At 43.7% G+C, this 27,877-nt stretch overlaps 1 protein-coding gene across 1 annotated transcript in view; it reads right to left on the bottom strand.

Moving 5' to 3' along the window:
- Positions 1 to 5,953: 5,953 nt before the first annotated feature.
- IL17RC (interleukin 17 receptor C) overlaps positions 5,954 to 27,877 on the bottom strand; it is a 90,022-nt gene continuing 68,098 nt past the window's right edge. Inside the window, exons 12-19 of the mRNA XM_040359012.1 lie at positions 26,164 to 26,217; positions 22,950 to 22,998; positions 19,032 to 19,114; positions 17,421 to 17,489; positions 15,943 to 15,991; positions 13,373 to 13,468; positions 10,381 to 10,416; positions 5,954 to 6,900 (exon numbers count right to left, since the gene is read on the bottom strand). Of these exons, the coding sequence (XP_040214946.1) occupies positions 6,224 to 6,900; positions 10,381 to 10,416; positions 13,373 to 13,468; positions 15,943 to 15,991; positions 17,421 to 17,489; positions 19,032 to 19,114; positions 22,950 to 22,998; positions 26,164 to 26,217 (1,113 nt within the window). The 3' untranslated portion in view covers positions 5,954 to 6,223. The remainder of the gene's footprint in view (positions 6,901 to 10,380; positions 10,417 to 13,372; positions 13,469 to 15,942; positions 15,992 to 17,420; positions 17,490 to 19,031; positions 19,115 to 22,949; positions 22,999 to 26,163; positions 26,218 to 27,877) is intronic.

The raw sequence follows: 27,877 nt of genomic DNA on the forward strand, positions 1-27,877 counted from the left end.
CTCCCTGTGCGAGCTAATCCTCCATCTTCACCCCTCGCCCCCTGGTCACCTAAACATACACAAAGAGGAAAAAAATGCCACGCGGGTGTAATACAATCGCGGAGGGGGGTGCCGGTCTGACACCCCCCCAGTGTGTGGTACCCGGGGGTGGCTTGCCCCCCCTTAGTACGCCTCTGGGTGGCCGCACAGCGCCCCTGTTGCCCATGGCGCCCTGTGCGGCCGCACAGCTCGCACACCCCAAAGGCCGGCCCTGCCTGAAGTCTACTATATCAGCTTACATAACACATCCAACAGGTTAGATTCAAAGACAGTAGACAGTATTAGTGGATTTCCTTCATTTGTTTTAGAGCAACGATAAAAAATTTAAATAATCCGTTAATTTTCAACAACAGTTACAAGACGGTTGATTCAAGTCAATCAGCAAATCAATAATTTGACGGTAATACTAACATTCATAGTTTTTTACATGTCCAGAAAATAAAGGTCAGTTTTATCAATAAAAATTATATTTTGGATGTAGTTGCCCTTTATTTTCTGGGTATTCAGTTTTTCATGGTTGTTGGCAAGGTCGCGCTTTTCCTGGCTTCTTATACCTCAGAGGGACTAGGATGGTGAGACCAATTTATCAGATTTTCCAGTTCTGTACAACTGTCAAGGCCACATGATGATGTCATAATGTTCTCCACCATGTGTAATGAAAGTCTAGTTCAGTGGTCTCCAAACTCCGGCCTTTGCTTGCTTCTCCCAGTGAAGGGCATAATTCTTCCCAATGACACCAACAATGGGGCAAATTCCTACCAATGACGCAGATGATGGGGAATTGTTTACTCCCACTGATGCTGGGACATTTTGTACTCCTGATGGCCACAGTCCTGCCCCCCCTAAAGTAATCTAATCTGGCCCTTTGTTTAGAACAGTGGTACTCAACCTTTCTAGTGCCATGACCCCTTGATAAAATTTCCCAAGTTGTGGGGACCCTCAACAGTAAAATTAATTTTGTAGCGTGGGTTGTCAGCACCCAAGGCAAGACAAGTAATTTGCGCTCCCTGAGTCCCTTCCACTCGTACAGTATTAAACCCCCTTGTGACACATTTTAGGGTGTACGGCTTTCTCTTTGTTCTCCTTTCTTTCCCCTTTATCTCTCTCTATCCTAATTTCTTATTTTTTCCCCCTAATCCCTCTCTCTAGCCGTCTTTCTTGTTCTTTCTCATATTCTTTCTCCCCCTTTTACTTAGTTTCTCCCCCTTTTTACTCTCCCTTCCATATATTCTCTATTTTTATTCCTTCTCTTACGCCTTGGTGGGGGGAATGGGATGAGCCGCAGTGATGGCGAGGAGTTGGGATGAGTGGAAATGCTGGGGGGAGTTCTGATCGGCCAACTTAGGTGCTCTTGATGAAGGTCATCTACTGATCTGAGAACTGTAGTGGGGACTTTTAATGGCAACTATAATCACAAGTAGTGTTACTCACTATGGCCCGGATTCACAAAGCACTTACGCCGACGTATCTCGAGATACGCCGCGTAAGTGTAACTATGCGCCGTCGTATCTATGCGCCGTGCCCATAAACAGAGAAAGTCCTAAAAATAGGCTTCATCCGACCGACTTAACTTTCCTACGCCTGCGAATCGTGGGCGCATAGTTACGCTGGTCGCAAGTGGCGCTCCCATTGATTTCCTATTCAAATATGGAAATGAGGGAGATACGTCAATTCACCAACGTACTTGCGCCCGGCGCATAATATACGCGGTTTGCGTAAGTCGTACATCCGGCGTAAAGTTATTCCCCATATATGAGGCGCAACTCATGCTAAGGTATGGACCAGGGAACACAGCCGTCGTATTTTACGTTGTTTACGTAGTACGTGAATAGGGCTGGGCGTAGGTTACGTTCACGTTGTAGGCAGTGATCCGTCGTATCTTAGAGAGTAGTTCCGACGTGATTCTGAGCATGCGCACTGGGATATGTCCACGGGACGGCGCATGCGCCGTTCGTTTTAAGTACTTGTATGGCACTCGGCCCATCATTTGCATGGGGCCACGCCTCATTAGCATGGCTCACGCCCACTTCCACCTACGCTGGCTTACGTTGAGGGAACCCAGCGCAGTTTGGGAGGCAAGTGCTTTGTGAATTCGGTGCTTGCCTCTCTGCGCTACGTCGGCGTAGCGTATATTAGATACGCTACGCCGGCATAAATATCCGCCAATGTATGTGAATCAGGGCCTATGTCTCCAGCTTCACTGTGTCTCCGACTTTATGGTGTCTCGTAGCAGTGACACCTATGTGGAAGTCAGGAGATAGGGTCTCCTCCAGCCCCTCCCACTTCACATTTCTCACCAGTCAGCTGACCTCTCGTCTCTGCCCCCCAGCCATGCTGTGAACTGAATGGGCAACTGTGAAGAGGTGAGGGGGCAGCCGCGGGCTCCAGGGACAGCCCTGCTGGGCATCCGCAAAGATGCTGGAAGAGCCAGGAACAGCCCAGCATTCGGTGACCCCTGGCAATCATCATTTGACCCCCAGGTTGAGAACCACTGGTTTAGAAAGTTTGGAGACCCCTGGTCTAGTTCCACCATTGTTGTGGAGACAATGTTGTCAAGGTTGCCAAAGCAGTTTACACATAAACATGCCCCCTTGGTTTTTCAGGAATGCTGGCAACTATAAAAAAAAGGTATAAGAAGCCAACGGCACCCACCCTAAACTGAAATTTCAAACCATTGTCTAGTTTCACAGAAACTGATATAACAAAACTGTACATAACATTTGCACTGAATATCAGTGTAACAAAACAGGCCTTAAAGGCATTTACTGCCTTCAGGAGAAAATTTGTAAGAATGCAACCAATGCCAAGACAAGGCATAAATGCCCAACTGTAGATTATGGAGGGTGAGCAGCTCTTCCAGTGTAATCAGAGGAGCTCTACTGTCACTTTATCAGCTATGTGCCATGCTCTGAGAATGGGGTTGCTCCTGATACAGAACAGGTGTTTGTTACACTGGGGTAGATTCACATACCTTTTGCGGCGGCGTATCTCCAGATACGCCGCCGTAATTTGAATTCCGCGCCCGCGTAGCTTTACGCCGATTCACAAAGGCAGTTACGCCGAAAAAATAGGCTTCCTCCGCCGACGTAACTTGATTGCGGCGGCGTAGAATTGTGATAGGCTTCCTCCACCGACGTAACTTGATTGCGGCGGCGTAGAATTGTGTGCAATATAACTTTGGCCGCTAGGGGCGATTCCGTTGTTGTCGGCATAGAATATGCTAATTTCCTAGATACGCCGATTCACAAACGTACGTGCGCCCGGCGTTCATTTTTCGTTAAGGCTTTTTCGGCGTAAGGCTGCTCCTGCTATTAGGAGGCGCAGCCAATGTTAAGTATGGACGTCGTTCCTGCTTTGAAATTTGAATTATTTACGTTGTTTGCGTAAGTCGTTCGCGAATAGGGCTGGACGTAATTTACGTTCACGTCGAAACCAATACATTGTTACGCCGTACTTGGAAGCAATGCACACTGGGATATGTACACGGACGGCGCATGCGCCGTTCGTAAATCACGTCAGGTCATCACATATTACCATAAAACACGCCCCCCTTCCCCATTTGAATTACGCGCGCTTACGCCGGCCCCATTTACGCTACGCCACCGCGACTTACGGAGCAAGTGCTTTGTGAATACTGCACTTGCTCCTGTAAGTTGCGAAGGCGTAGCGTAAATACACTACGCTGCGCCGCCGTAACTTATAGCGTAGCTATCTGAATCTACCCCACTGACAACAGAGCTTTGCTAATTACACAGGGGGAGCTGCTAGTGCAATCTTGCTCCAAGTGCAATCTTCAGGACTGGGCTATCAGTTTGACAGTTCGGTCCTGATCAGTGCAGGGCACAGGAGGGCAATGCCGAGGAACGAAGGCGGTTGGTTGCCTATCTGGCATCTGTCTCAGCCCGGCCCGGCATGCAGCCACTTACATATTATCATCGATTGATACATTTGTATTGTAAAAATAATTCTAAAAGTAAACAGTCCCTTTTTCCCAGCCCAACCAATCAGTCCCCAGTTGTCGTTGGTCTAACTCCGGTTGCAAAATGAAAGAACAAACTTGACAATCCCATTTCTGAAAGCAGCTACTCCGATTTTCTCCTTGTGTTTCCCAATATTCATAAGGCAGATTAAACCTGGAAGGTGATTGGTTGCCGAAGATTAGACTACAGTCTAATCAGGCAAAATGTAGGTGGGTGAAGAAAGTGTCTCTTGCTTAATTTTGGAAGGAAATGGAAAGTCAATCAAAACACTAACTTTGGGTAGCTTGGGGAAGGTTTAGTACATGTGCTGGGTTTTTAATAATGTTGGTGTCCCCCATGTTTAGCCTTGTCCTCACTTCCTGTCCTGGTGACACCTGGGACATTCATATAAGCTTTTTTTTATTTTTATTCCCTTTTCACAGTGTATTCTTTATTTATTCCTATAGAAACCCACCAAGAGCAGTGTACCAGAAACTCTGATTCTTTAGTGCAATGGTCTCTGTGGCCCTCCCGCTTATATGAAGCAGAATTCCTGCCACTGATATTATTCCTTCCATTGACACCAACAATGGGGCAAAATATCTCCTACTGTCACCAACGACCAGGCACTATTCCTTCCACTACCAACAATAGGACACTATTTCTTCCACTGAAACCAACAATAGGACACTATTCCTTCCACTGACACCAACAATAGGACACTATTCATCCCACTGACACCAACAATGGGGCAAAATATCTCCTACTGTCACCAACGACCATGCACTATTCCTTCCACTGACACCAACAATAGGACACTATTCTTCCACTGACACCAACAATAGGACACTATTCATCCCACTGACACCAACAATAGGACACTATTCATCCCACTGACACCAACAATAGGACACTATTCCTTCCACTGACACCAACAATAGGACACTATTCCTTCCGCTGACACCAACAATAGGACACTATTCCTTCCACTGACACCAACAATAGGACACTATTCCTTCCACTGACACCAACAATAGGACACTATTCTTCCACTGACACCAACAATAGGACACTATTCCTCCAACTCACACCAACAATGGGGCAAAATATCTCCTACTGTCACCAACGACCATGCACTATTTCTTTCACTGACACCAACAATAGGACACTATTCATCCCACTGACACCAACAATGGGGCAAAATATCTCCTACTGTCACCAACGACCATGCACTATTTCTTCCACTGACACCAACAATAGGACACTATTCCTCCAACTCACACCAACAATGGGGCACAATTTCTCCCACTGATACAGGGAACTATTCCTTCCACTGACACCAACAAAGGATACACTACTCATCCCACTGATGGGGCATTATTCTTCTCACTGACACCAACAATGGGGAACTATTCCTCCCTCCCACTGACATCAATGACGAGGCATTATTCCTCCCACTGACACCAATAATGGAGCACTATTCCTTCCACTGACACCGACAACAGGGCACTATTCTTTCTACTGACACCAACAATGGGGCACTATCCCACTGAAACCAATGATGTGGCATTATTACTCCCACTGACGCCAACAAAGGGACAACATTGCTCCCACATTCACATCAGTACCTACCCTCATGGAGCTTTCAATCTAAGGTCCCTAACTAACATTCATACATACACATATTGGGGGCAATTCAGACAGGGTCCAATTAAACGACCTACATGTCTTTGGAGTGTTGGAGGAAACCCACGCAGGCACAGTGAGAATGTGCAAACTCCAGGAAGGCCCTAGTGCTTCTTGGCAGAAGTGCTAACCACTTAGCCACAGTGCTGCCCATATGGTTTTGGCCAATCTAAAGGTACAGTAAATTGTACATGAAAATTGTATAATTATAGACACAACAGTTCATCTCAGATCAGGTGATATAAGATAAGAGCTCACAGACTTTCCTATTGAAGGTATTGAGATGAGGACATAGTATATTAAAAAATGTTAGTTCTTTCTTCTGAAATTACTTTTTTTTAAAGTCACAGGGATGCTGAAAACCCCTTTAAAAATTCTTCACTTTACCCTTGAAAATAAATTACAAAATGCCCATTAATGCGCTTTGTCCATCTCTACAATCCTTCTGTTGCATTTGGAAATAGGTCCTTTGGTCTGGCCAATAGTCCTGCAGAGTGTCCTCCACATAGTGCGCTACCATTCCAAATTGTGTCCAAGTCTTACACGAGCGGCTCTAATTCCATAGCAACTTTTTCATCGAACCTTGGTGATTCGGATAACTCACTGCCATCCTGGCTAATGACTGTTTGCCTGTTCATCGTTTTCTGGCAGGCCTTCAAAGGTTCTTGTAGACTGTTGCTGATTTTTACAGACAGGCGCTTGGCATGTTTCCTCCGCAGTATTTTTCTGTTATCTCCTGCCAGCTCCGGTAATAATTTTATCAAATTCAAGGGTAGCGTGTAGATCGGGAGTAAACCAAACGGATCTGGCACAACATCATTATTGGAGCCGAAGCTGGCGACCAGATATCGCCCTTTGGCCCGCCCTTTTAGGAAGTCCGGGTAAACACAGTTTAGTATGGCCCCAAACGATCCATAAGGGTCAGATTCCACAACCTGCTCAGCTCTTTGTCCTTTCCACGCTGTATACCTATCCCGGGCTCCCTCTGAGAACAGCAGGATGATGAGCCCTCCTTTTTCAAAAACATCCGATTTTTGTTTCTGGTACCAAGGCAGAGGGCCCACTCTAGCCATTTCCGTCCGGTCCCACTGATCCAGAATCACATCAAGCTTAAGTTCAACTTTCAGTGAGAAAGAAAAAACCCTCACTAGTTCCTCATAGGCTGGGTCATCCGGAGAGTAGAGGATCAGCACTCTTCTATTTTTGAAAATCTCATCTGGAGAAAAAAAAAAAACATTGTAACATGCAGAAAACATTAAAGCGGAGGTTCACCCTCAAAATTAACTTTTTGGCTAACCTATCTCTAGCCTTAAGAGCCCTTTCACACTGGTGCGTTTTTGCCGCGTTTTTGCGGTAAAAATAGCGCTATTAAAACGCTCATAAAATGCTCCAAAAACGCCCCTCCATTGAAATGAATTGAAGACACTGTAAAAACGTGGTAAAAACGCTGTAAAATCGCGGTAAAATAGCGATGTTTTACCGCTATTTTAACGCTCCGCTATAGGCGTTTTCAGTGTGAAAGGGCTCCAATAAAGGCTTGTAGCCTTGTCATTTTTTTTAATGTGTACACTTACCTGTCTTCAGCCGCACTTCCGGGTCTTCTTCCTTGCGGGGAGTGGGCGTGTCGCTCCTTTTCCCCGACAGGGAGCTCTGCATAGATGATTGACGTGCGCGTCATCGCCTTCCGAAAATATCCGATGGGGACTCGGCTCTTTACGGCACTATACGGCACCTGCGCATGCCGTGTAGAGCTGACTGCGCAGTCGCCGTAAAGTGCGGACGAGTCCCCCTCGGATATTTTCGGAAGGCGATGACGCGCACGTCAATCACTATGCGTCGTCTCAGGCCTCGTACACACCAGCGGATCTGTCCGCTAAAAACGGTCCGCCGGACCGTTTCCAGCGGACATGTTCGCTGCGTCCGCTGCCGGATTTTTGTCTGATGGTTGTACACACCATCAGACAGAAATCCGCGCGGACACGATACGCGGTGACGTGGCCGCGCCGTCGCGGCGACGATGACGCGGCGACGTGCGCGGCCCAGGAAGGTCAATGCTTCCACGCATGCGTCGAATCACTTCGACGCATGCGAGGGCTTTCGGCCGATCGGACATGTCCGGTGATTCTGTACAGACGACCGAACATGTCCGACGGACAGGCTCCCAGCGGACATGTTTCTTAGCATGCTAAGAAACATTTGTCCGCTGGAAACTGTCCGATCCGCCAGACAGTTGTCCGGTCGGCCGTACACACGACCGAACGTGTCTGCTGAAACTGGTCCGTCGGACCAGTTTCAGCGGACATGTTCGGTCGTGTGTACGGGGCCTTAGGAACGCCTACTCCCCGGGGGAGCGAGAACCCGGAAGCTGAGTGAAAACGACGGAAAAACGTAAGTACAGACCAAAAAAAAATAATCCAGCATACTGTTGATGTCAGCAGTATACTGGATATAACAGTCTATAGATATTTTAGGGTGAACCCCCCGCTTTAACCACAATTACAGCGCCGGTTCCCGCATCGCTCCTCTCCCGCAGGCAGTTCACACTACCTTCCGCGAACCGCTGCGGTTGTCATTACATCGTTAATGACACCCACAGATCGGTTCACAGATCGCAGTGCGAACTCGCACAGGAATCGGATCGCATAGGTGAGAACACCCATGCAATCCGATTCTAGTGCAGGGGGAAAAAACAAGTCCCTGCACTTTTTTTCCATTGATTGGTGAGCTTTTTTTTATTCTCAAAATGCGAGTTGCCCCTTGCCTTCTATTTATTATAAAATGTTATAGTTGTCTCTACTCAGAAGCACTTTTTCTTTTTTCCCCCTGCTTCTGCTCCTAGGGCTCTTTCACACGGAGCGGATCCGTATTGATCCGCCCCGTGTGTGTCCGTCGGCTCAGCGGGGATCATCCGTAAATCCCCACTGAGTTGTCGGCGGATAGGGCGGTCCCCGCACACTGCAGAGACCACCCTGTCTTTCCTCCGCTCTCCCCTATGGGGAATCGGATGAATACGGACCGTGTGTCCGTATTCATCCGATCCGTTCCGCCAGACGGAAGAAAAATAGGGTTTTCTTCCGTCTGAAAAAGCGGATCTTTGCGGAGGCGGATGTTTGCGGACGTTAGCGGATGCTCAATCCGCCAACGTCTGCAATCCCATAGGGAAGCATTACAAGTCCGTAAACGGACTTGTAATAAAGGGACAGTTTGTCCGCCCGTGTGAAAGGGCCCTTAGTTACATAGTAGGCAAGGTTGAAAAAAGACACTAGTCCATCAAGTCCAACCTCTGTGTGTGATTATATGTCAGTATTACATTGTATATCCTTGAACAGGGGGTCCCCGACTTACGAACGCCCGAGTTATGAACTTCTCCTACTTACGTACCGGGCGCTGCGGGGACCCTCTGCCATTTTCCGCGGACCGTCTGCTGTTCTGCAAATGCGCGGCCAGAAGGAGCCCCGGGAAATGACGGAAATGTTCGTAATTGGGTGCACATGCACAGAACGGCATTCGACGGAACATCGGAAAACATCGGAAATGTCGCATGCGCGACCGACTTACGAACATTTCCGGTCTACAAACAGGAGGAAAGTCCCTAATGGGTTCGTAACCCGGGGGGCCCCTGTATGTTGTTATTGTTCAGGTGCTTATCTTATAGTTTTTTCATCAATGCTCCCCCGCTGAGACCACCGCCTGTGGAAGGGAATACCACATCCTAACCGCTCTTACAGTAAAGAACCCTCTAAGCAGTTTAAGGTTAAACCTCTTTTCTTCAAATTTTTGTGAGTGGTCACGTGTCTTTAAGTTAAACTCCCTTCCGCGAAAATGTTTTATCCCTATTGTGGGGTCACCAGTACGGTATTTGTAAATTGAAATCATGTCCCCTCTCAAGCGTCTCTTCTCCAGAGAGAATAAGTTCAGTGCTCGCAACATTTCCTCATAACTAATATCCTCCAGATCCTTTATTCGTTTTGTGGCCCTTTTTTGTACCCGCTCCATTTCCAGTACATCCTTCTTGAGGACTGGTGCCCAGAACTGGACAGCATACTCCAGGTACGGCCGGACCAGAGTCTTGTAGAGCGGAACAATTATTGTTTTATCTCTGGAGTTAATCCCCTTTTTAATGCTAATATTCGATTTGCTTTGCTTTCAGCAGCTTGCCATTGCTGAGCCTGTCATCTACTAGGACCCCCAGGTGCTTCTCCATCCTAGATTCCCTCATAGGTTCACCCCCCAGTGAGCAGCTTGCCCTAGTGCTTGGGCCCCCACCCCTTTTTAGGATCTTCTTATAGGCTGATGGAACCACACATCATTTTGTATGGATAATAATTCCCATGGACTTTTAATTAACTTTAGAGACTGCCTATATATGTAGGGTCTTAGTCACGTTGAGGCACATATTTCCTTTTGCTCTATTCATAAGCATTAAGGAATCTTACTTTTATCTCCATTTCACATCTTTCTAGATATCTTGTGGCAACAACTACTTTTGCGCATACAGACGCGAACATCCTAAGCTGTGATTCATGATGATGACAAGATAAGACCTGTGTGGTGTGAGGTGTGACCCCCCAAGCAGAAGAGAACTGGCCCTCTATAATCATTATGTAAAATGCCATGGCTGTTTGGGTTGTCATTGGAATTTGGCTGTTTTAGCCAAGTCAATTTATTTTACAAGATATTTCCTGTTGGTACTTACCCAGAGGTTTTTCTGCCGTCACCGACTTCAACCACTCTGTATACAGAAAAGGTGTACAGGTTACGTGCGTGAATTTTTATGGTTCACTATTTTCTACATTTTCCAAAGTATATTTATAGTTTGTTTACCCTTTTCCATATTTCTTCACTTTGTTGCCAATATTATCAATTTTATTTTGGTCGTAAGATTTTACACTTATAGATAGATTCACAAAGAGTTAGGCCGGCTTATCAGTAGATAAGCCGACCTAACTCCGAATCTACGCCGCCGTATGTTTAAGCGTATGCTCAAACAGAGATACGCTTAAACAAAGCTAAGATAGGACGGCTTGCGCCGTTCTATCTTAGCTTGCAATTTTTCGGACGGCCGCTAGGTGGCGCTTCCATTGCGGCCGGCGTAGATTATGTAAATGAGCTTTTACGCCGATTCCCGAACGTACGCCAGCCCGCTGCAGTCGAATTACGTTGTTTCCGTAATGCCTTAGGCGGCCTAAAGTTATTCCACCTATGAGGTGGAATAACAATGTTAAAGTATGGCCGCCGTTCCCGCCGCGAGGTTCGAATTTTTTACGTCGTTTGCGTAAGTCGTCCGCAAATCGGGAGTTACGTCGTTTACGTCCACGTCGAAATCAATAGGCCCGTACGGCGTACTTAGCCGCAATGCGCCCTGGGAAATGTAGGCGCCCGGTGCATGCGCAGTGTAAAAAAACGTCAAAAAACGTGAGGTTAAGCCTCATTTCCATACAACACGCCCCCCTCCAAGTCATTTGAATTAGGCGCCCTTACGCCCGCTTGTTTGAGGCTACGCCGCCGTAGATTAGCAGGTAAGAAGATTGAAAATCATTACTAGCCTAGCTAATTTACGGCGGCGTAGCCTAAACAGGCTAGGCTACGCCGCCCTAAAGATATTCCTGTGTACCTGAATCTACCTATCTAAGTCTAATGCCCTGTACACACGATCGGTTCGTCTGATGAAAACGGTCTGTTGGACCATTTTTATCGGACGAAACGATCGTGTGTGGGCCCCATCGCTTTTTTTCCCATCGGTGACAAGTCGACACATGCTCGGAAGCATTGAACTTCATTTTTCTCTGCACGTCGTTGTGTTTTACGTCACTACGTTGGACGCGATCGTATTTTTAACTGATGGTGTGTAGGCAAGACTGATGAAAGTCAGCTTCATCGGATATCTTCCTATGGGAAAAACTGCGATGGAGCATACACACGGCCGGTTTTCCCGGCCAAAAGCTCTAATGGCAGTTTTCCTGTCTGGAAAACCGGTCGTGTGTAGGGGGAAATAGTTACCGAGCAGGTTCTCGGTTTTCCCGGCAGACTTTTTACCGCCGGGAATCCCATACGTATGTATGAGGCTTAACTCTTTATACCTCCCCACAGAACTCTCCCAGGAATGCCCTTCCTTAGCACTATTCCCAGACTGGCTTAAATCCATTCCTAAACCAGCCATCGACGGTTCAAATCTCAGCCAGTTCAGCAGGGACCAGCTGAGATTCGATCCATGTATGGGCAGGCTGAATGTACAAAAGTTGATCAATTGATCAACGTGGGTACAACCAGCCTGTTGTATTTTACTTGCGATTATTGCTAGTGCCTATTCTAGCTGCTAGCAGTAATCACACAAGGGATTCCCCCATCGTTGACTGTATCGATTGGAGGTTGCAGGGCAACCTTGGGCAACCTTGAACCCTTATAAGGCTACACTTTCTCAACGCTTCTCCTGTTGACTGCCAACACAAACTGCTAATAATCTTGGGTCTTTTGTAGTCCCACCTGGGAGCTCTATTTGAAGTTTATGCAAATGCTGTTTTATAATCACACCTCTGCAAACTACTAAATTATTCAGGAAAACAGCCTTGTGCAGGTTTGACATCCACAATTCCACAGACTAGTTCCAAGGCAAATGACACACCTGAGAAAGTGTCAATGCCAAAAGAATAATGCCGCGTACACACGATCGGAATCTCCGTCAAGAAATGTTCGATGTGAGCCTTTAGTCGGAAATTTCGACCATGTGTAGGCCCCATCGGACATTTTCTGTCGGAATACAACAGCGAAGGAACTGGCACAGGCAACAATATATCAAAAATGATGGTGCTCCAATTCAAAGATCCTTCAGATAGGCCTCACATACATACAGTATGTGAGCATATATGAGGCGTAGCCAATGTTAAGTATGGACGTCGGGCCAGCGTCGAATTTTACGTTATGTACGTTGTTTGCGTAAAACGTTCGCGAATAGGGCTTTGCGTAGAATTACGTTCACGTCGAAAGCATTGGCTTGTTGCGGGTTAATTTGGAGCATGCGCACTGGGATACCCCCACGGACGGCGCATGCGCCGTTCACAAAAAACATCATTTACGTTGGGTCAAGACGTATTCACATAAAACACGCCCACAACTTAGTGATTTGAATTGCGCACCATTACGCAGACACATTTACACTACGCCCCTCTAACTTACGGCGCAACTTGTTTGTGGATACGGAAAATACGCTGTAAGTTACGGCGGGGTAGTGTATCTGAGATACGCTATGCCTGACGTAAAAATGTGCGGCGCAACGTGGATCTGGCCCATAGTAGTATTTGGCCCTGTTGTCCACTAAACACACCTTTTAATGATGGCTAGAGCTCCACCCTCTTCTGAAGCCCAAATTATGGGCGTTCTTGTGGAGGGAGGTACAGCCAACACAGAGCCATGCCTCCACTCCCTTCTCCTTGATTCCCTTGGGAAGTAAATAACATATGATAGTTCTTCTTTAAGCACCACTGAGATTTTAAATTCTCTCAAAGTTCAAATGTGTTCATGAATACAATAATTATTTCACCATTGATACCATAAAAATATATGGAGAACATGGCCCAGTAGTGGCCACACTATCTGGTGTGGGTAACTCCTATATAATCTATAAGTTATGTAACATTTGTTGTATGTCCAGTGCCCACATGTCCTCTCTTGGCAACACCCAAGAAACTTACTTTTAAGATCTTCTACCTTCAGTAATATAATCAGTAAGACGCAGGCGACTACGAGCAGACACAAAACCCGGGACCAAGTCCACCTGGACCTCATAACTACAAAGAGAGAAAGAAGAGGCATTTAGACATCCCTGTGTACACCGAGCCAACAATTTATCCTAAGAAAAAAACTTTTAGCTACAGACAAGGGTGGTTACCGATTGATTACTATCCCACAGCCAGCCATATCTTCAGACAATGAACATTCATGTTTATAAGGAATAGAATCTAAACTCAAGAACAAATATCTTCTGAATTGCAGCTTGCCAGTATTTAGATAGGATGATTGTATTTATTTTCTCTTTTTTCAAGCTAAGTACATTTTCTGAGATGTGTACAATAGAAAAATGTGTTTCATTTTGGATTTGTTCGTTAAGTTAATAATTTAATTTGGTCATATTCGTTATGTAAGAATAATTTGTTTTCGGAATTAATTTGATATATATGCCCCAGAAGACGTCCTTCCTGTGACGAAACCGGTTGGGTGGAGGTACAGATCCATGTCACCGCATCTATCTGGATTAACCAAAAATCGTTTTTTACACATTGGAAATGGATTGAAGCTGTTTTTTTTATTCTGGATTGAGTAAGTGCATTAGTTTTAATAAGGTTGAATTTTAAATGGTTTTACATTATTAGCGTTTATCTCTACTTTGGTATATATCATCGGCTCTGATGGTTTGAGACAAGAGGGATGTCGGTACGTCTGTGGGCTGATATGAAGTGTCTCCCATCGGCTTTTCTTTGCCGGAACAGCAGAAGGGTTTATGAGAGACATGAGTCTTCTTTGACCTCCTGTAATAGGAGGTCTGATACGAGCACATCTATATGTAGTGGTGGTGAATTCACAAAGTGGTGTGTGGAATTTTGGAATTTAAGACTCAGCTCACCCGTTACACTGAATTTGAGGACTTTTTTTTACTAGCATCAGGAAACTGATTCTTGGACTCGCCTAATTGTATTTTTGATTTAGCGCAACACAGTTTATTTGTTTTTTTTAATGATTTTTTTTGTGATAATATCTCACATTGGTGGTGCAGCTTAATTTTTTATTGTATTTAATTTTTCACAAGCGTGGTTTATTTGTGTTATTATATGTATGGATTTGTTTTGTATATTTATTATTTTAAAATCAATTCAAAATTAGAATATATTTGTATTCTTTTCAAATTGATTTAAAATTAGAATTTCAGAAGACAGCTATATTAGTTTATTCTGTTCTATTCTATTGTAATATATTTAAAAAAAAAAATCAATTCTTAACTGTTTTCTTATTTTCTATTCTGTTCTCTTCTATTTTATTCTATTATTTTCTGTTTTATTCTATTTAATATTATATTCTGTTTTTATTCTATTGTATTCATTTTCTATTCTAGTCTGGACTATTATATTCTTTCCTGTTCTATTTTATTATATTCTATTTCTTTATTTTCTATTATATTCTGTTTTATTCTATTCCTTTCTATTCTATTGTATTTTATTCTGCTCTTTTCTATTCTAATATATTCCGTTTTTTATTTCTATTCTATTATGTGATATGATTTAATATTATATTCTGTTTTTATTCTATTGTATTCATTTTCTATTCTAGTCTGTTCTATTATATTCTTTCCTGTTCTTTTTTATGATATTCTATTGCTTTATTTTCTATTATATTCAGTTTTATTCTACTCCTTTCTATTCTATTGTATTTTATTCTGCTCTTTTCTATTCTAATATATTCCGTTTTTTATTTCTATTCTATTATATGATTTGATTTAATATTATATTCTGTTTTTATTCTATTGTATTTATTTTCTATTCTAGTCTGTTCTATTATATTATTTCCTGTTCTTTTTTATGATATTCTATTGCTTTATTTTCTATTATATTCAGTTTTATTCTACTCCTTTCTATTCTATTGTATTTTATTCTGCTCTTTTCTGTTCTAATATATTCAGGTTTTTTTTTCTATTCTATTCAGCCGCCTAAGTAGGAATCATCATCTTGTTTCACTTGTATACCTTACTCTACTTATTGCAATATGAATTTTTTTTTGGAATTGGGTTTGTATATTCTAATTCCTATTCATTTTAAAATTAGAATTTCAAAATCGTTTTTAAAAATGTAAAACAATTGGTGAAAATCAAATAAAGTGCACGTGAAGAAGTTCAACACAGTTTGTGAAATTGCTGTTTCTGCTATTATGGTTTTGATGGAAAACTCCAGGCATATTGAAAAGCTGAACTTTTTTTTTGCAGAAAGCAGTATTTCTAGCCATAGCATAGTGGTGCCAGTGACCTGTAGCACGCTAATACTTTAAATGCGTTATATACAATTAAAAATTACCTTAAAAATTTCACAATTTAAAATGACCGTATTTGTTTCTTAAAAGGTTATATTTTATCAGTTTAAACATTTGATATGTTTTCTATTATAAATAAAATACAGACTTATGAGATTTTCAAATTATTGCATTCTGTTTTTATGTAGATTTTACACAGCGTCACAATTTTTTGGGAATTGGGGTTGTATATTATAAATGCACTTACATTTATCAATAGAGCAGACAGAGATGTTTTGTTTTGCACTAGATAAGACCTGAACAGAAAAAAAAACAAAAAAAACATTTGTTAAATACCCCTTGAAATTTTCCACATTTTGTCACGTTACAACCAAAAACGTAAATGTATTTTATTGAGATTTTATGTGATAGACCAACACAAAGTGGCCCATAATTGTGAAGTGGAAGGAAAATGATAAATGGTTTTCATTTTTTTTTTACAAATAAATATGTGAAAAGTGTACTTTGTAGAACCTCCTTTCTCTTCAATTAAAGCTTTTTTGGGGATGTCTCTACCAGCTTTGTACATCTAGAGCAGGGGTCTCCAACGGGTGGCCCTCCAGCTTGTTTACACAGGCATCCCCCTGTCCTGCAGCTCCGTGATATGATCTCGAGATACGCCGCCGTAAGTACAAATGTGCGCCGTCGTATCTATGCGCCGAACCAGAAACCAAGATACGCCTGAAAATAGGCTGCATCCGACCGACGTAACTTTCCTACGCCGGCGTATCGTGGGCGCATATTTACGCTGGTGCTCCCATTGATTTTCGATTCAAATATGCAAATGAGTGAAATATACGGCGTAGTTGCGCCCGGCGCATAATATACGCAGTTTGCGTAAGACTTACGTCCGGCGTAAATTTATTCCCCATATAGGAGGCGCAACTCATGCAAAGGTATGGACCAGGGAACACAAGCCGTCATATTTTACGTTGTTTACGTAGTTCGTGAATATGGCTAGGCGTAGGTTACGTTCACGTCGTAGGCAGTGATTCGACGTATCTTAGGCAGTTGTTTCGACGTAATTCTGAGCATGCGCACTGGGATGCGTCCACGGGACGGCGCATGCGCCGTACATTATTCGTATCTTTATGACGCTTAATCCATCATTTACATGGGGTCACGCCTCATTTGCATGGCTCACGCCCACTTCCACTTATGACCAGTTACGACTAAGAAACCCAGCGTAGATTTGGAGGCAAGTGCTTTGTGAATCCAGTGCTTGCCTCTGTGCGCTGCGTCGGCGTAGCGTATATTAGATACGCTATGCCCGCATAAATATGCGCCGATGTATGTGAATCCGGGCCTGAGTTTGCAGGTCCCACGCCCGCACGGCAGGAATTCCTAATACCTGTACATTGCTTTACCCAGAGGAGCCATTCTGCCGACGTATATCTACTGGCGGTGGTCGGCAAGTGGTTAAAGAAGTTGTATGCAAGCCGTGCTGAAGTCATGCTGGAGGGCCGACTTCAAAGTCACATGCGGAAGTTGCGCGACTTTGAAGGCACTGTGAACCTGGCCTAACAGTACCCTGGGAACACCTGAACTCAATAATTTGGAAGAGTTTCCACATACTTTGTCAACATAAATTGTGGCAGCTAATCAGATTCAGGCAGGGTACACAAAGTAATACATCTGATTGGTTGCAATAGCTTACAGCAACTCTCTTTATTGCCTCAGGCTCACCTTTATACAATGATCTGACAACGCGTCTCCCACCAACTTTTCTTCTAAAAATGCGAGGTCTATTTTTGGCTGCACAAAAACAAAAATATACAAGATTTTCACATTCTAAAACTTTATGCAAGTATATAGTTTTACAATACAGTACTTTTATAACTTTTATAAATTTCATTCCTTACATATTTCTGTACAGATACTCCTCGTTTAACGACTTACCTGTTTAACGACCATTAAGACCAGCTCTCCCCACCCGAACGACGCGCTATACATCATTGTATTGTGCAGTACAGAATTTTTGTTGTTTATATTTTTGTGTTCTGTACTTATGCAAATTAAAACAGTATTGAGCTGGAGTTTTGTGTTTAGACCTTTTTTTCACTATACAGTACAGTACAGTAGTCAAGAATGCTTAAAAAATTTGATAACTTGTGACTCCTCGTTAAACGACCAATTCGTTTAACGACCTGGGGCCAGATTCATAAAAGAGATACAACGGTGTATCTCCTGATACGCCGTCGTATCTCTGAGATACGATTGTCGTATCTATGCGCCTGATTCATAGAATCAGGTTACGCATAGATAGCCCTAAGATCCGACAGGTGTAAGTGACTTACACCGTCGGATCTTAGGCTGCAATTCTAGGCCGGCCGCTAGGTGGCGATTCCATTGTGGTCGGCGTAGAATATGCAAATGACTAGTTACGACGATTCACGAACGTACGCTTTGCCCGTCGCTGTAAATTTACGTCGTTTCCGTAGAGATACGCAGCGTAAAACTAAACCTGCCCTCTAGGTGGTCTAGCCAATGTAAAGTATGGCCGTCGTTCCCGCGTCGAAATTAGAAATTTCACGTCGTTTGCGTAAGTCGTCCGTGAATGGCGCTGGACGCCATTTACGTTAACGTCGAAACCAATGACGTCCTTGCGACATCATTTAGCGCAATGCACATCGGGAAATTTTAGGGACGGAGCATGCGCAGTACGTTCGGCGTGGGAACGCGCCTAATTTAAATGTCCCCGTCCCATTTGAATTAGGCGGGCTTGCGCCGTGCGGATTTACGCTACGCCGCCGCAAGTTTACAGGCAAATGCTTTGTGAATCAAGCACTTACGCTGAAAACTTGCGGCGGTGTAACGTAAATGGGATATGTTACGCCGCCGCAGCGTAGGCCAATTCTATGTGAATCTGGCCCCTGGTCGCTGGAACGGAACATGGTCGTTAAATGAGCAGTACCTGTGTTTTCTTTTAATCCAGTGAAAACGGAAATACAGTAAAAATACAGTAAACACGGCCCGTAAAGGGATGATTGGCCATGGCTTTAGTTGGAAAGATCCCACCAATCAGCGTAGGGCAAATGGATACGTTTTCTATGTTGAGTCTAAAACAGAAAAACCTCTTGAAATATAGAGAAAAGCAATGGAAAATGTAAAGCAGATATGTAACAGGTAGAAAATTCACAAGGTGTGGAAAAAAAAGGGGCGTGCTTCTTTTCATTCAGGCTTCTTTTAGCCTACAGCCATCACTGTTTTAATTTGAGGAGGAAAAGCTCTTCCCCCAGAACCACCCCCAAGGATCTCAGAAAACAGTTCCACAGAGAGCTGGTATTCATGCAGTACCTGGTGTGTCATGTTGAATAGTGTTTTGCATCTTCCACGTTCTATGAGGCATAGTAAAGCTTCATTCTGAAACTCACGTCTCACTGAAAGAGAAGACAGAGAAAAGGTCATAATGGAAATATTTTTATTTACAATAGTTCATGATCTAACATGAGCTGTTGCTGATTTATCTCCTTTTTGATATTGTCTGCATAATTTTGGGGCTAACACGTCTTGGCAGAATCAGCAGCATGACACCAATGATCTTTTAAGATGTCTGTATAGGTGGTATTCTGACCATCAATGTAATGGGACATTTTTCAAACTAACGTTGAATTTGGTTTTAACAGGGGGTTCCTTGAGACCTGTAACAGGAGTCACTTTTGGGCACAGATTGAGCCAGGAAATGGGGTACACATGTTGGATTGTTTTGGCGTGGACAGTGATTTACAGTATATTCCTTAATGCCTGCAAAGAATATTCTATGACTCATTTCTATGCTTAGCCCTGACTAATGACATGCTAATTGAGTCAGGGCCCGGAAGACATTCCATTGTCATTGTGTAAAGGTGTTAACCAAGGTCTGCTCCCAGAACTCTAATTATGCATGCTAAATACTGTTTATGTGTGATAACACTGTCTAAAGCCTAGTGATGCTCAGAGGTGTGAATAGGTGTCAAGCTGTATGCGGAGACGAAACGTCTGCCTAGGGAACTCAGTGTGTGAAGGTGTTTTGTTTGTTATGCTGTTAATTAAGGAATGTGCAATGATTAGACATGATAATTATAGGCCGGCGCCGACCTGTCTAGAATGTTTAAGTAATTAGCCTTAGTGTGTGATTAGGGGGGTGGAGATCTCATTGTCCCTTTGAATACTGTCACATGGTTGTACTGTATATAAGATTGAGAAGAAACCATTAAAATTATATTACATTTGGAACAAGTACAGAGCTGTGTCTCGTGTTGATTCTGGGAAAATGGGATGCCTGCTGATTTGTCTGTGTGTCAGATGAGCTGTCGTGGATGGGATGGAAGGTCGTAAACGGTGTTGACCGTTACAAGACCTAAAAATTATTTGATGCCGCGTACACACGATCGGAAATTCCGACAAGAAAAGTCCGATGTGAGCTTTTGGTTGGAAATTCCGACCATGTGTATGCTCCATCGGACTTTTGCTGTCGGAATTTCCGCCAACAAAAGATTGAAAGCAGGTTCTCTATTTTCCCGGCGGAAAAAGTTCCTATCGGAAAATCCGCTCGTCATGTATGCATTTCCGACGCGCAAAAAAACACGCATGCTCAGAATCAAGCAGAAGAGTCGAACTGCCTATTGAACTTCATTGATCTCGGCTCGTCGTACGTCTTGTACGTCACCGCGTTCTTGACGGTCGGAATTTCCGACAAGATTTGTGTGACTGTGTGTATGCAACACGAATTTGAGCCAACATTCCATCAGAAAAAAATCCACGGTTTTCTTGTTGGAATTTCTGATCATGTGTACGCGGCATTAGGGTTCCTCTGGGGTAGAAAGGTTGAGAAAGGCTGCGCTAATACTTAGTTTATCTATTTTACTTATAGATACAGTATACTGTATTGCACATTCAAAGCACTGGCACCGGTCTAATCAAAAGCGTGGAAGGTGGAACTTGGTTCTTGTGGAACCAAACATGTGTAAGGGGTTAGCTCGGTAGCGGGGTGTATGATGGATGGGTTCACTACACACTGAATTTATACAGACAGGCAGTCGAAAACAAAGATTTTGGTTTATTCTTCCATCTGGCTGGAAACAAGTGCAAGCATCCAAACAGCATAAACAAAATCAAACATAAAATAAACCCTGGCCACTTGGGGCGTCTACCTTCACCACACAGAAACCTATCTATGGAGTCTGGCACAGCCTAGTGCTGGGCAGACACTGCTGGTCATACAGCAGAAAAACAATAGTCTTTTGATTTTTATCACACAGAAAAATCAATCACCTTCTCACCTCCTCAGAAGACTTTCAGTACACTGCTCTCCTTACTCACAAAGCCTCAGGATGCAGCAAATCAGTGGTAATCCTCTGGATTACTTATAGAGGCCTTAATTGCCTCATTCTGAACAGCTGAAGTTTTTTAACGCCCTTAGACCTTTTCTGGCTACTTTTGCAGCCGACGCCTAATAACAATTGGTGTATTGTCTAAACAAGGCAGAAATGTATGTCCCGTCTGTGACAACACCCACAGATTTACCTGACTTCCTGTCACACATGATACAAACACCATAGGTAGCCTAGACCCCACTTCAGCCTTGCTGCCAACTTCAGAAAAAAGCCAAACTGAAACAAAAGCAAAAAGAAGGCAGCACACCTACCTAGTGCATTACCGCAAGACCTGTAATTAGTAAAACTAATTCCAATGTACTCAGGTCTCAGCGCTTTAAATGTTTAAGCTGTGCCCCTGTGGATGGGACTGGACTGGATAATGATACATGCACTTTATCTTGTACTTTTGTGATTACACTTGAACTTATTTTACTAATTAAAGGTCTTATGGTAATCTACTAGGCCGGTGCGCCTTCTTCTTTTTGCTTTCCTTATCGTTAGTCACCAAATCTTCCAAGCCTTAGGCCTCGTACACACGACAGAGAAACTCGTCGTAAAAGAAACATCGTTTTTCTCGACAAGTTCCTTATCAGGCTTGTCGAGAATCTTGACAAGCTTTCTTTGCGTACACACTGTCAAGACAAAATCTCGTCGTTCTCAAACGCGGTTACGTACAACACGTACAATGGCACTATAAAGGGGAAGTTTTATTCCAATGGCGCCACTCTTGGGGCTGCTTTTGCTAATCTCATGTTACTGCGTGTTAAGTAAAAGTTTGATGAGAGACGATTCGCGCTTTTCAGTCTGTTACAGCGTGACGAATGTGCTATCTCCATTACGAACGATACTTTTACCGAAGGTGCGCTCCCGTCTCATACTTTATTCTGAGCATGCGCGCATTTCTAAGCATACACGCGAACGTGTTTCTTGTCGTAAACCAGCCCGACGAGAAACACGACGAGGAAATTGAGACTCCCGACGAGAAAAAAGAGAACTTGTTCTCTTTTTTTCTCGTCGAGATCCACAACAGTTTTCTCGACAAAAAACATATACACGGCCGTTTTCCTCGGCAAAAAAGCTCTGCCACCAAGTTTCTTGATGGATTTTGTCGAGGAAACTGATCGTGTGTACGAGGCTTCACTCAATACCTGGCCATCAGCAGAAGCATTGTTTGTCTGATGAGTTCCTAGGGTGCAGGAATCTCCAGAACCAATGGCAGGGAACTAGGCCCCCGTCAGGCTTTCTCTGCATGGCAGGTGACTTTGCATGGTACCACTTGATAGCATTACCATGGTGTGCTCTATGGAGGTGTTGTGCAGGGTCAGATATGATAAGTATAACTACTCAATAACACCAGCCTATAGCCAATATGCTTGACAATCTGGTGTCTCATGCAGTGCCAAATTCAGCCAACAGATATGGGGAAAAAAATAACTATTGTGGGTGCTGGAAGGATTTGTTACTATTTCCCTTGATATAGGTCAGCACAGGAGTTGCTAGAGCAGTTGCTTCCCCTATACCAGTGATGGCGAACCTTGGCACTCCAGATGTTTTTGAACTACATTTCCCATGATGCTACACTACACTGCAGAGTACATGAGCATCATGGGAAATGTAGTTCCAAAACATCTGGGGTGCCAAGGTTCGCCCTCACTGCCCTATACCTTCATTCTATAACATACACATTCAGAAAATTACAATCCATAAACAATGGGCATTCAAGACAATGCTTGTTAGGCAAAGCAAGAACAGCCTATGACAACATACTGAAACCCAACCTTTCCAACGAGTTAAATAAAATAAAGGAAATAGAATAGTCATTTGGCAGACGCAATACAAGGCTAGAAAAACAACTTACCGCTGGCATTTAAGCATTCTGTGTGCAAGACTTTCCCTTTTACTGACACCTGTGAATTAATAAATATGAAGAGGTTAAAATATACAGCAGAATTATAAAAAAAGTGGGGGTAGAAAAGAACCAGTTGGTCCAAGTCTGTCTCCTTTTTTTAATTTATTTCTTCTTATCTATTGAACTATACACAGGATATTTTTTATAACCACACAGGGGTTAAGACAGGCATGACATCTCTTAGCAGATCAGATGTAACCTCTTTAGCTGGCCATACCTAGACTCTTCCTAAATATATTTACACAGCTTTGTCCAACCAGTAAAGAACCATACCATTTAAAACACTCACTGGAACCAAGGAAGCCAGTTGGAAGAGTGGTGGATCATCTTCAATATTACAGAACAAGTCCAGTTGGATGTGACACTACTACCTGATATTTGTTAATCAAAGATTCTCCTAATTTACCTATCACTTATATTTCTAAATTATAATAACCTAACTTAAAATAAAAACCGTTATCCTTGTGTAAAGCTCAATGAATTAAGCCTAACTCCTCATGAAACATAGCAAACTCCCCAAATTAATCAAACACATTACTCCTATGGATAAGCTTGGGTTCTTTCTGAACCAGGGTTGGTCCAAACCTAGACAATAACTGTCGTTGTAAGGCCAATGAGGTATAGATAAGCGTGGGTTCTATCTGAACCAGGTTTGGTCCAAATCAGGGCATTAGCTGTCATCCCAGGGACAATGAGGTATGGATAAGCTTGGGTTCTATCTGAACCAGGTTTGGTCCAAACCTGAACATTAGCTGTCAACTTAGGGCCAATGAGGTATGGATAAGCTTGGGTTCTACCTGAACCAGGTTTGGTCCAAACCTGGACATTAGCTGTCATCTTAGGGCCAAGGAGGTATGGATAAGCTTTGGTTCTTTCCGAACCAGGGTTGGTCCAAACCTGGACAATAACTGTCGTTGTAAGGCCAATGAGGTATAGATAAACTTGGGTTCTATCTGAACCAGTTTTGGTCCAAATCAGGGCATTAGCTGTCATCCTAGGGACAATGAGGTATGGATAAGCTTGGGTTCTATCCCAACCAGGTTTGATCCAAACCTAAACATTAGCTGTCATTGTAGGGCTAATGAGGTATGGATAAGCTTGGGTTCTATCTGAACCAGTTTTGGTCCAAATCTGGACTTTAGCTGTCATCTTAGGTCCAAGGAGGTATGGATAAGCTTGGGTTCTATCTGAACCAGGTTTGGTCCAAACCTAAACATTAGCTGTCATCTTAGGGCCAAGGAGGTATGGATAAGCTTGGGTTCTATCTGAACCAGGTTTGATCCAATCCTGGGCATTAGCTGTCATCGTAAGGCCAATGAGGTATTGATAAGCTTGGGTTATATCTGAACCAGGTTTGGTCCAAATCTGGACATTAGCTGTCATCTTAGAGCCAAGGGGGTATGTAGAATCTTGGGTTCTATCTGAACCAGGTTTGGTCAAAACCTGAACATTAGCTGTCATCGTAGGGCCAATGAGGTATGGAAAAGTTTGGGTTCTATCCCAATCAGGTTTGGTCCAAACCTGAACATTAGCTGTCATCGTAAGGCCATATACGGTCAATGATATCGCGCAAATCATTTGTGTATATCAGCTGCAAGGCCAGAAATCACCAGCCCACTGCTCATTGGCCCAGCATTGACTGCTAACTTCTAGGTTTGGACCAGTCTGAACCCAAACTCATCACTCGTTACCATCTGAAACAGTGATGGTAATACGTCTATTTATGCAATGAAGGGACAAGACATAAACATTCTTGGGGACCCATTCTTGGGAACCATGGGTCAATAGCTGCGTCTACATCTGAGAATCATTTTGCTATACCACTTCTTTACTTGAACTCATAACTATCCTATTCATCATGTGCATTCAATCGGAGCCACCAAGTTATTACAAGCTGCGGCACATCTGCCAACATGTTCACAAAGTACAATGCATGCTTGCAATGCCATACACTGGTCACAGATGAGTAAGTTTGCAATGCAGGTGCTGAACACACAGTACAAAGATCACATTGGGTATGTTTTATGATATGATTTTATCATTGTAGTCCCCGTACTTAACAGCAGATATCGTTCCTCTGAAAGGAAAACCAGAAACACAGTGGGCCCGGGCCCCCTATCAAGATAGTGTAGTCAAAATAGAAAAACATTCAGATTTCAAAGGCTTTATCCTTACTTATCCTTACAGATGATGGGCTCTGAGCCCATCATCTGAGCCCTTCTGGCTGGGGGTTAGTCAGTGTGCTCGCCCCCTCCCTTGGGACTACATCCCTGCGGGGAGACGCTGTGAACATGCAGACAGTGTGGCTCAGGAGCCAGCCCACAATGGTGCCCCCATGGAAAGTGGCTTTCATTTGTGGGCATTTGCTAAAGAGGAGGAACCAAGAGCGCCAGTGGGGGACCCTAGAAGAAGAGGATTGGAGCTGCTCTGTGCAAAACCATTGCACAGAGCAGGTAAGTATAACATGTTTTTTTATTTTAATAATAATAATAATAATAATAATAAAAAAAAGAAGCATTAATATCACTTTAATATCAGCCTCTTGCAGTCCCTGTACAGAAGAACTCTGTTGGTAGAAGCAGCATAAGGAGTGCTGTAGTTGGGCTGCAGTGGATTTATAATTCTGTCCTGGAGCACATAATGCAATAAATACAGTGGAACCTTGGATTACAAGCATAATCAGTTCCAGGAGAATGCTTGCAATCGAAAGCACTCACATATCAAAGCGAGTTTCCCCATAGAAGTCAATGGAAACAAAGATCATTTTTTTCCCGCATTGACGTCTATGGCATGTAATACCGTATGTGACCAGAGGTGGGGGGGGGGGGCACCGGAGAGCCTCGGAAATCCTCAGGGACAGCTCGGCTGATCTCGTAAATCCTCGGAAAGGTTTCGGAAACACTCGGGAACTGAGTATTTGAGTGATTCTGAGTATTTCGGAATGGCTCCGAACCGTTCCGAGTGTCACCGGCGCGCCCGCACCTCTGGTCAAATGCGGTACTGCACACCCCATTAGCTTGCAAGCCAACACTCACAAACCAAGTTTTGTTTTTAAAAAAAGTTGCTTGTTATTCAAAAAACGCTTGTTAACCACGTTACTCGTAAACCAAGGTTCCACTGTACAATCAATACATACAGATAATATAACAAGGATGGTTCATACCTGGACACAGAGCGATGGGTGCGGCACCTCCAGATCCTTAATCCTATATGGTATCTGTTATATAAAACAAGTAGAGACATTTTAAGGATACTTTCTGGAAAATAAACCTTACTACAATTACTGTACTTATTATATGTGGTGATCTTATTATAATACATATCTAAAGCTAAATCTTTTTGTTTCCTTTATTTCTATTCTGGTGACAACGGTGCAATTTTAGATTTCCCATCACTTCCTACCTGATGCAATGAATTTCAAGACAAACATTTTCTCCTGTAAAATCATCACATCAAAATTTCTTGTGATTGAGCCATACAGTAATAGATCAGATTTAATGAGCGTTCTTTATTGTTTTCCTTCACAGACTCAACCCTCCCAAAGCATGAATTTCATTTTTGGTAGATGCTGGTGTCATGGATATGCAATAAAGTCTGGCATCTTACCTGATCTCCATGTGTTCATTAGAGGCCTGACCCTCCTTCTGACTGTCTTTTATCACCTTCCTCCCTGTATTGCTCCACCCAAGGCCATCCCAGGAAGCTTATATTAACCACTGCACTGCTAGTCTGCTTTGCTGTTCAACAGTGTTGTTTGCTCAAGTTCCTGTCTGCAGTGTGCTACGATTACCTTCCTGTGTACCGTTTTTGGCTCGTCCCTGACTTCTCCGGTTTGCCTGTGCCCTTGACCTTTTACCTGTCCCTCGGTTACCCTAGTCTTCCTGTTGCCCTGACCTTGGCTTACCCATCACTACCGTTTGTCCTGCTTGCTGCTTCCCCTCTCTCTCTGCGGAGCGTGACCTAGGGGATCCCAGGGGTCGCGACCTGGATCCAGCTGCGGCGAAGGCCATCCTCACCACTAGAGGCTCTGGTGAACACAAAGCTGGGTCTTAGACTCCGCGCCCTGGGCGATCTTGGGTTCGCTTCCTCTCTGATCGCAGCAGTCGGCTATAGGGTTCACTACCCTGTGGTGCATCCCTGACCCCCACGGGGTGCACTTGTCACCTGGCTACAGGTGACCTGACAGCTGGACAGCTTGAGAGAAAGAGGGATTACTGCTCCAGGTGGGTCAACTATGTAGTAATAGACTAACTCAGGATACCGTGGGTGCTGGCAGTGCACTAGACATGCATAGGATATGAAGAGAAGAATGGATAGCCGCACTCCGATGACCATTAAGGTTGTCTTTTATTCCAACGAAAAGAAGGTAGATCACATCACAGGGTTACAGCAATGGAACAGGGGAACAGCCGACACGTTTCGCACTGAACTAGTGCTTATTCATGAAGCCATGAATAAGCACTAGTTCAGTGCGAAACGTGTCGGCTGTTCCCCTGTTTCATTGCTGTAACCCTGTGATGTGATCTACCTTCTTTTCGTTTGAATAAAAGACAACCTTAATGATCATCGGAGTGCGGCTATCCATTCTTCTCTTCATATCCTAAGCTGGACAGCTTGGTTCTTGTAGTGGCAAGACTTCCACTGGCCATGGCTCTACTCATCCACACTATGACAGGAGTCTCATTCCTCCTGCAGCAAAGGGAGCTCTCACTACTTCTGCTGCGTTTTCCAAGGTATATAAGAAAGTCCAACAGGAAGTGACAAATAACATTGTACATCAGTCATTCTCCACCAGGGTTCCTCCGGAGTTTTCTAGGAGTTCCTTGAAATTTTATTGATTCACTCCTTTTATTGGTGCCATGGCCAACGCCACTTGA

This window comes from Rana temporaria, chromosome 7, assembly GCF_905171775.1.
Source record: "Rana temporaria chromosome 7, aRanTem1.1, whole genome shotgun sequence".
NCBI lineage: Eukaryota > Metazoa > Chordata > Amphibia > Anura > Ranidae > Rana > Rana temporaria.